We start from the raw sequence: 9523 nt of genomic DNA, 5'->3' as shown, positions 1-9523 counted from the left end.
TGTGTGTGTGTTTGCGTGTGTCTGGTTGTAGCCAGGTCTACTTTTCTCATCTCTTCCTCTCCTCAGTTCTGGCCCATTAAGAGCCGGAGCCGGGAGCTGAGATGTCCAACGGAGCACGTCATGAGGCCCGGTGGCACACTGACAGACACTTCCCATACATACATTAACACATCATGCTATTGCCTTGCATTGGCTCAGATTCATGTATAGTTTCAAGGGGATGCAGGCAGACTCAAAGGGATTTATGCATGAGATCAAATAATAGAGGAGTAAAAAAGCCTCAGCTGCTTCAATGTCTGGAGCTAGTAAATCTCTAAACCCTGCATCTTGATCGATGTGAATTTATGTGATGATGATGAGGATGATGATGATGATGATGATGATAATAACCCAAATAAGTCCAATACCGGTAAAATAATGATCTGACTAAATTCACTCACCTGTCTGGCGTCCTTCTCTTGCCGTTCTCGTTGACGTCCAGCAGGAGCTCAGAGGAGTCCACTGGGGAGGTGGTGCTGGTGTCCAGAAGCAGCTGCTCATGCTGGGCCAGGTACTGAGCTGGGTTCTGCTTGGCTAGCCTGGCACAGTGCAGCAGCTCCCTCTGAAGGAGCGGCAGATTTGCCTACAGAAGGAAACAGCACTGTATTAACAGAGGAAACAACTGCATAGAATGTTTTAGACAACACTGACAAGAATATAAATATCACAACTGCCTTTTTACCTTTCAACAAGTGTAAAAAAGTCACTCACCCGTGTTTGTAAGAGGCTTTCTGTTTCCTTTTTGGCTAATTTTGGAAACTGACAATAATCTGTCAGATTCTGAGTTTTTATACTACAAGATCTTAAACAGATGCTTCTTGTAGTAAAAACATAATAATCAAGATTTGGATCCGCATTGCTTTAAGGGTAATCACAGTCAACTTAAGCTGTCAAAAAAGAAAATATGCATTTGGAATATTAAAGTTCTACTCATGGCCTTGTGCAAAATATATTATGTTGTTGATGATTTACTACAACAAAGATCAATCCAACCATACTACTGCATCTCTTTGATCTGAAACAAAATGTAAAGCTCTACAACATGTAACTGACACTTATCTCACAGAAAGCCCCAAACTTCAAGTAGTAAATGTAATAGTCAATGCTTTCTACCAGTCTTTTCATTCCAAAAATACAATTTTGAGGTAACAAGAGATCCATTTCTTCCACGTCATCTAACCCCTGTTTGCTCATTACCACTGAACAACCACCACTTCCTGTGACCCAGAGTACATTAACACCCAGAGTTTCTCTATGGCATACTCATTTTTTTAAAGAAACAGCAGCATAACAAGGGGGTCTGCTTTCTTGTGTGGAGTTACAGGGTCATGCAGGTATGTGCGCATTGACTTCAAAGACATCTGATGGGGTGCATTTTGAAGCAAGAAGATGAAAGTGTTGCGTCAGGCAGGTTCAGAATGAGAGTGGGGGCTATTTTGGCGAGGAACATCACAAGAGCCTTTGGAGGGGCCATCTTTGAAAGTTTTACGTCTGTTAATCTTTGTTTTGTCCTCAAAAACTAATCTTCCTCTCTGTTTTGTTCCTTTCCTCATTTTTCCACTTTTATAATCTATAAGCTTTTATTCACTCTTTCTTTCCTCCAGTCCCTTAATAGCTGACTCTTTTACAATTTGATCTTGTCCTTGCCAACTGCGTACAGAAATAATACTCGCAAAACACAACCCTGATTTGTTTAGCCGTATTTATGTTTCATAATCATAAGAAAATCCCTCTCCAGTAATTGGCTGTAAAAGAAATGCCAAGCGCTGGCCTTCGCTTTACCTGCCCGAGTTAATGGTCCGTTAATAGTTTATGATCGTAATTACCCTCTGAAAAAAGAGCATAAAATAGATTGCTTTGACCCCGGTGAACTCATCTTTCATTAATTAGAGGTCATCCTAATTGCCAGAGATGTGGGATGCATTAACAAAAAGACTGAGTCAAAAATGCAGGGCTGCTGAAGAGACTCATTTTTCATATGATAAAGTATGTCGCTTTGCTTCTGTGCAGTTAGGGTAACCAACGTCTGCACTTGCATAAAAGGAAAATTTCAAGTAGTGTTCAGCAAGCAGCCACAGCTAAAAATCCGCCCAGGATGATTTATTGTAAAAATACTGGATCTGTCATTTTGTCAAACGGTGCCAAAAAACAATTCGGGATATGCCACGTTCAGGATATGCTGCACTTCATCAACTTTCTGTTTCTGTGTAATTTGCAGTTGGAGGAGAATCTAGGTGACTTAGTTCCTGCACGTCTATATTGTCCTATTTCAATTATTTCCTGTCACGACTCTCTCTCTCTCTGTTTTTAGCTAAATGTGTTTATTCCCTCGTCTCACAGCACTCCTCTCATTTCAGCATGACACAAGAAAAACAAAACACTTGACAGCTAAGAAGAGAGCAAACTTAAAAAAAGCACAACTTTTGAAAACAGAGAAACACTGTTACTTTGTAAGCCTGTTGTCTTGTGTGGCGGGCGTCCCGCCAACACATCACGTCACTGGCGCTGTGTGGTTTATGATTGCCTCCTTCCAGTAAAGACTCCCAACCAATTTGCGGTTTAGTATTAAGAGAAGGGGAAAGGAGTTGAGTGGGTTTGGGTGGGGGTGGGGGGGTTGGAGGGGTCGGCTCGGTCTAACATTAGCGTAATGAAAAACTCTGAGCCCTGATGCGCATTGTTGCAGCTGTGCTTCGACGCACCTATAAAAGCTCCCCTACACCTCCAGCAGCTCTCCGCTACCATATGGTATCTGGCATTAAAGGCCCCGCAGTGGGAAGACACTAAAATTAGACTGGGGAGAGAGAGAGGCAGAGAAGGAGCGATGGAGGAAAAAAAAAAATTGCATCTTTGATTCCGCAGCCATCCCAGTGATACACTAACCATCTGGCAAGGAGAGGAGAGGGGAAGGAGGGACTGGGGGTTGGATAGATGGGGAACAGTAAACAGAGACAGGAAAGGGATAAAGATATGGAGGGAGAACAAATGAGAAGGTTAGTCAAAGAAGAAAAAGATAAAGAAAAGTCCAAAATAAGTGAGCGGTGTAAGGAAGGAGATCCCTGTTTGTGTTGTTAACAGCCACTAACGACAATTCTAGTAGGACCAAGTTCTAGTGCCCACATCCACGCAGGACCCCAGTGGATGATACAGGCTTGTGAATGTCAGTTCAGGCATGTACACATCTGCAAATGCACGTGCACAGACACAGTAAAGTGAGATGATATTGCTCAGGGAGAACCAACTGTCTTGTTTTCACAAATAACATTTACCTCATGTCTGTCACTCAGACACAGACTGATAGAGAGCAGGGGAGGGAGGGATAGAGAATAGATAAAGAAGTAGACAGAGACATCAAGAAGGATGGGGGGGGGATGAGTAAAAAGAAGTGATAAAAAAAGCCTTATCAGAGGTGTGTAATAGAAACAAATGATGTCTGTGGTAAATGTTATGCCCAACCCTGCTCTCCATCTCTCAGTACCACACTGATATTGATTTCAACTTCACCTAGACCCGATAACATGATCTGAACTGCTGCTGCACAGTACATCCCTCACTATACACCCCTGACCTGTTTGACTACCAAAACAAATCATACCTCCAGTCTCACCTCCAGACCGCTTTTTAGCTCCTCAAATCCTGCAGACATTCAGAATATGCAACTCTTTGACACAAACAGCCCTAATGCACATAAATGACGACTATTTCACCTTTAGATACAAACAAAAAACCACCATCCCTCTTTATTTTTATCTCCCAGACTGGAATAAAGAGATGTGAGGTGGACTGTTGTGACTGAAACAAGGCAACCAGTGTCAAATGGGCTAAAGCAAGGGTACAGCCTGATGGTTAAGAACACTGCTCCTTCCTCTGGTTATATACCATAATGGCTGAAATGTGGCTTAGTGGGACAAAGAATTGATGACAAAACAAGCCTGAGAGAAAGAGGTGGAGGAGGCTGGAAGTGAGCACATGAAAGTGTGATCAAAAACACACTCATTGCGCTCTGTTGCAGTACACATTGAGCAAGTTTCTTAAAAAAGAAAAAAAACATAACGTAAAAACAACTTCTTTCCAGTTCAAATATTGTACAGAATAATTATGTTCTGAACAAAGTTGCTAGCTTTGGGTTAAACAGAGTGAACCTAAAAGAATGAGATCAGTCTCAGTATTGAAATGACTTATGCGTTGTTTAATTTGGAGGAGAGACAGATTGAGCAAAGAGAAAGAAAAAGATGACAGAATGAGAGCAACAGTATCTTGTGAAATTGCAGACTGAGAAGGAAGAATAAGACAGGTCATGGATAGATATGAGAGAGACAGATAAAGATGCAAAGAGGAGAGAGACTCCAAAAATAGGGAGAAAAATCATGAACATAAGTATGCACATCTGGATCTGGGCCGGCTTTATGTTTACCAGATTTGGCTGATCAGGCAGACAGGCAGCCAAACCTTCTGTAGTAAACGTATGTTTAAATATCTACCTTCAGAAAGGGTATGACGAAAGGTCGCAGAGGGAAGTTGGTGGCTTCTTGGAGCTTGGAATGAAATTCTTCGATGGTTAGCGTGGAATTCTGGAGGGAGAGAGAGAGAGACGGAGAGAAAACACATGAATCCATATGGAAGACATTAAGTGATAATATTACTTATTGGAAGCTAAGCTAGATCCTGGCCTGGAGTGAATGTTTCGGGTTTTGTAATAGGAAGCATATGGGGGCAAACTGCAGTGAAAAGAGCCACAGAAAACAAAAACGCACATCTCCTTCAATTAACAAAACAAATACACATGCAGGAGTCACATCATCAGAAAATTTGCTGCATAAGGGACAAATGTGCTTAATTGTTTTTTCTCTTTGAAAATGGGCTTAATATTAGTGTTAGTGGACTTAATCATACACCTTTCACGTTACTTTCACATTTGCTCAGTTCTACCTGTTTGCTATTATGAATAAAGGCTGAACATATTGAAGACAACTGTGTAATTTCTGTCCAATAAAGTAAAATGCAGTTTTTTTCTTCTTAATTGCTTTTTCTTTGTTTCCATCACTTGGACATTCATTTGGATGTTTGCACACGTCTTATGTAGTACACATGTACATGCATAGCACCCACGTCCTTAACAACACAGTACATGAGCCTATCACACTTGTGCCATAATGCTCCACACCTGTACTGTCGCTTTTCACAGACCAGATTAGAGGAATATGATCAAAATACATGAGAGCAGCAACATGGACCAGGCAAATGTGCACAGGGAGGGGGTAGTATGTTTAGAGTAAGAGGGCATATGTGTGTTTTCTGTATGGTTGCAAAGAAGATCATTGCAGCAGTTTGTCAGCCCTCCACACCCAAACAAAGTCTTGCTTCTGTCTCTGCTTCTTTAGTTGTCTGTAACTCACATTAATGGCTGACAAGACAGCGGTGACACTATTTTTAATTTTCAACATGAACTGCTCCCAAGACGCAGAGCAGAAAGAAATAGTGAAGAAAGGGGGAGAAAGAGGTATGCATGCACTTGGGAGAAGAATCTGCTCTATAACGAGCAAAAATACAAACAAGGAAAAAAAAAATCAAGCGAGACGGAGAAGATAAAAAAAGCAGCAGATATTATTTTTCCTCCCCACACTCTCGCCGTTATTTCCCAGACCTGAATTTTGTTACATTCAGCCTTACATCTGTTCGCCCAGATTGCGGAGGGGCTGTTCTTGACAGCTAGTGAAACCTCCTGAGTCTCCCTCTCTCCCTCTCCCCAGCACACAACTAGCTAATTAACGGTGTCACTCTTTTCAATAAGGCAGGGGGAGGGACAGAGAGACAGTGAGTAAGAGAGGAAGACGGTGAGAGAGAGAGAGAGAGAGTAAGGGGAGGGGTACGCAAGCCAAAATGACACAGGAGAGGCATGTGCATAAGCAGACGGTGAGAAAAATAAACATAGTGAAGCCAAAAGGAGGCTATGCTCTGTGTGGCTAATTAAAAAAATTCCTCCCTCCATCTCCTCCGCCTCCTCCTTTCTGCACAACGTTCAATCACTATTTCTGTATTCCCTTGCTCGTTATGCTCAGATTTTATCAGATCAAATGCGGTAAATCTTTAGATTTGCGCATGTATTTTATATAGCCTTCATATAACCGTGTCAGATAAGCCGGAGATACACAACACATCTGTCTTATTAAATGTTGGATGAATGTATTTCGATCTTTGCAGACTTGATTTGTATTTTGCCGTATTACCAATGCAGAAATCTCTGGTGAAGAACACACTTCCACTTGTGTTCTTTGCATGCATGTTATTTATATTCTGTATTATTAGCTTAATTCAGACAAATTCTAATAGAAGTTTTGAATATCACATGCTGTTTTTATTCACTTTATGCACTGGATCATCATGCGTTAGAAGTGTGATTATCAGTAATGCTTTAATTAGTGCTTCCTCGTAAAGCTACAATCATCCTTTTTTGCAATTACATCTGTTTATTAGCTAAATAAATAAATAAGGTTTTAATATTGAAACTGGATGAATCATGGTTGTCAGACACCTGCGCAACCTAAGTAAGTGTGATGTTAAAATAGGAAGTCTAATCACTATCGCCATGTGCTTCTGGTTTGTTGTTGCATGTTGATTTTGAATTCAAATAAATGTAATGCAATTAAATCCAAAATGGATAATGTGCATAAGGACTGTGGTGTCCTGGTTTGATGTTATTTTTTTGTCCCAGAGGACAACATGCTGCCATTGTTCTGTAAAGCAATATGTTACGGTGAGTAATGTGCTGCAAAGTACTGATGGATGTCAGTCCTGGACATCTGTAAGTGTTTATTTTGCACTTATGCCTGAAGGACCAGATGGGTGAAGTTTCTGACATAAGAAAATAAAAAACACCCCTGAGGTTTTCATAATCAGCGATAAGTATTTTAAAGTATTTGAAGTATTCATCTCTTTGACTGACAATTCACCTGACACTAGTTAAACTTTTTGACTTAGTAAACTCCTTTCAGCTGGTACTTGTGTCATGCTGAACAAATGTTAAGAATTACTCTCAATTGGCCTTAATGAATTCACTTATAACTTCTAACTCAAGACCCGGTGTCAACTGAAGCTCACATAAACAGTAGCCACTCACCACCAGTCCTAGCACTAATGTGCGGACCCGCTCGCCGATTTCAGGTGAGATGTCGTTGCCAAACTGCTGTAGAGTTGTGAGGAAGCGCTTGAGCTTGCTGAGCTGGCGGGCGCCGCAGGCCGGCGGCAGCTGCTGGTTGGCCAGCGAGGAGGAGGAGGAGGAGCTAGGACCATTGCTGTAGCCATTTGGAGGAGATGGAGCGCCGTTGAGCGCTGTAGGAGAGTGGCTGCTGCCATTGGTTACTGCGTGAGACAAAGACAAAGAATAGTCTTCAGAGAAAGGAGAGAAAAATGAGAAATATTTAAAAATTCCATATAAACAATGCATTTGCTCGTGCTATGTATAAATCACCAAAAATAACCTAAAATCACTGACTGTCCCTTTAACAAACGCCAGCAAAGGAAATAACATACATCAGTGTCACTGAGACCAAACCACTGATTTGAATTGATTTACATTTCCCTGAAAACAATTTCAATCTTCAACATTTGTTTCTAATCATCGAGGATCGTTTGATCCTTTGTGGCATCCTCTCATAAAAAACATATTTCTGTGACATGATGCCTCCCTGCACCTCCTTCTCCTTTTCCCTCCTTCCATGCAGTCTAAACAAGCGGGGACAGCGTGACCCCCCGTCGCGCCAGAGCATGGGAGCAGTGCGTGTGTGTGCGTCTATGTGTCTGTTGGGGGAGTTGGGGGAGTTGGTGTACAAAGAGATACAAGGCGGCATAAAGCTTTCTCTCTAATGAGATTAGGTTTTGACTAGTGATCCACTCACTCCCCCTCTGGCCGTCGTCCAAAGCCGCCACTGTAAAGAGAGGAGAGAGACGAGATACTCAAACTGCATCTGGTAACAATTACGTTGGGTGGAAATCAAAGCATACTGCTTTGTTAAAACCTTCGGCATGCGTAATGAGAGAGCTGGGCCTTTCCTCCCTCATCGCACGGAAGCCCTGATGTTAATTGTGGAGTGTGAGCGTTTGCAACAGACACAGAGAGACAGACAGATACAAAGAGAGAAGGAGAAAGTAAATACCAGAGATGAAGGAAGGGAGAGTATAAGTGATTGAAAGAGAACAAAATAATGCCCCTGTTGCAGAGAACCAGCACCACTACCGCAGACTCTGAGTGCTCTGAGCACTTTGAACCGTAGGGCCTTCGATTCTTTGATTCTAGTGCTCTTCATGCAAGTGGTTAAGTATGCGCTTCTAAGTGAATACTAGGGTGTAATTTGCTTGTCACAGGCTATGTGCACACTATGGCAATGCTCCAACGGTTTTTAAGTGTGGGCGTTAATGAACTTGTTGGGTGAGTTGTTTGGAATGACTGCTATTTGGAAAGGCTCAGTGCAACTTGTTAAGGTTTTTAGGTTTTTCTTCACCTATGCATATTGTCTTCTTGTGTAAGTGCATATCTGCTCTGTTTTAGAGTGTTGCTGTGTTTGTTTTTCATGGGTGTCTTCAGGTGGAATTATACTTCTGCTGTCTAAAGCACTGACTTAATAGGAGACTACTGCTGTGCAATCATTAATAAGGGAAGTAATTGTGTTTACATTCTGTCATTCACTTTGTAGAGTAGAAGCGAGAAGAAGATTTGCAACTGGAACGACTTTGCTCGATGTGTGTTAGAGACAAGGGGACGATTACTAAGCCTCTCTGCAACCTTCTTTATATTGCTGTCATTATTAACAACCAAAGTTACTGTTATTATGTCTTTGTAGAGTTAATGCAGTACCTATAAACCTGGCTTTACTCACATGTGGTGGGGGTGTAGGAGCTGTTACGGGGTGCACCTTGCGTGCTGGGAGGGGGCGGCATGGTAGGGGGGGTCAACCTGGACTGTGTCTTGACGTCCGCAGGTGAGTCGGGCATGGTGGAGTGCTTCCCAGTGCGATCTAAAGGAAGACAAAGGAGACAAACAAAAAAAGATTATAATACCAAGAAATAACATGCTGATGGCTTAACACAGGAAATAAACAACAGCTCAGGGCAACACATTCCACATCTGTGTGCCTAGAAAGGAACTATCTTACAACCTGCACATGAACAGCAGCAGGATTTTAATTTGATAACAAAGCGCCTGTGAGGCACCAGACAGACTAGCTCTGGAAATAGATGGCTCACCACATCATATGTCTCCGTGTCTTGCCACAACGACACTGATGCATATGCTCAGACTGTCAAATGAGAAATTAGAGGGACTTACAGACACAGACAGATACCCGAGAGAGGAGCGTAAATCTGCGGTGAGGGCAGGTCTCATTCCACCGCCATCTGTGCCATCTTGCATGCCCGCTGTACAGAACGGCGACACAACATCCCTCCCCACCCCCTGCTAACGACTGCAGTGCTCATACACACACACACACAC

General features: G+C 42.3%; 1 protein-coding gene across 4 annotated transcripts in view; it reads right to left on the bottom strand.

Annotated features, from left to right (window-relative positions):
- runx1t1 (RUNX1 partner transcriptional co-repressor 1) overlaps positions 1 to 9523 on the bottom strand; it is a 55939-nt gene that overhangs the window by 11168 nt on the left and 35248 nt on the right. For all 4 annotated transcript variants that reach the window (XM_035681744.1, XM_035681747.1, XM_035681745.1 and 1 more), the window contains exons 2-5: positions 8910 to 9047; positions 7154 to 7395; positions 4518 to 4607; positions 441 to 622 (exon numbers count right to left, since the gene is read on the bottom strand). In XM_035681744.1, the coding sequence (XP_035537637.1) occupies positions 441 to 622; positions 4518 to 4607; positions 7154 to 7395; positions 8910 to 9047 (652 nt within the window). The remainder of the gene's footprint in view (positions 1 to 440; positions 623 to 4517; positions 4608 to 7153; positions 7396 to 8909; positions 9048 to 9523) is intronic.

Source organism: Morone saxatilis, unplaced genomic scaffold (assembly GCF_004916995.1).
Source record: "Morone saxatilis isolate NCDOM2014 unplaced genomic scaffold, NCSU_SB_2.0 Contig9, whole genome shotgun sequence".
In the NCBI taxonomy this organism is placed as follows: Eukaryota; Metazoa; Chordata; class Actinopteri; family Moronidae; genus Morone; species Morone saxatilis.
Note: the sequence above shows the minus strand (reverse complement) of the source record. Positions and strands in the feature narration are given on the sequence as shown.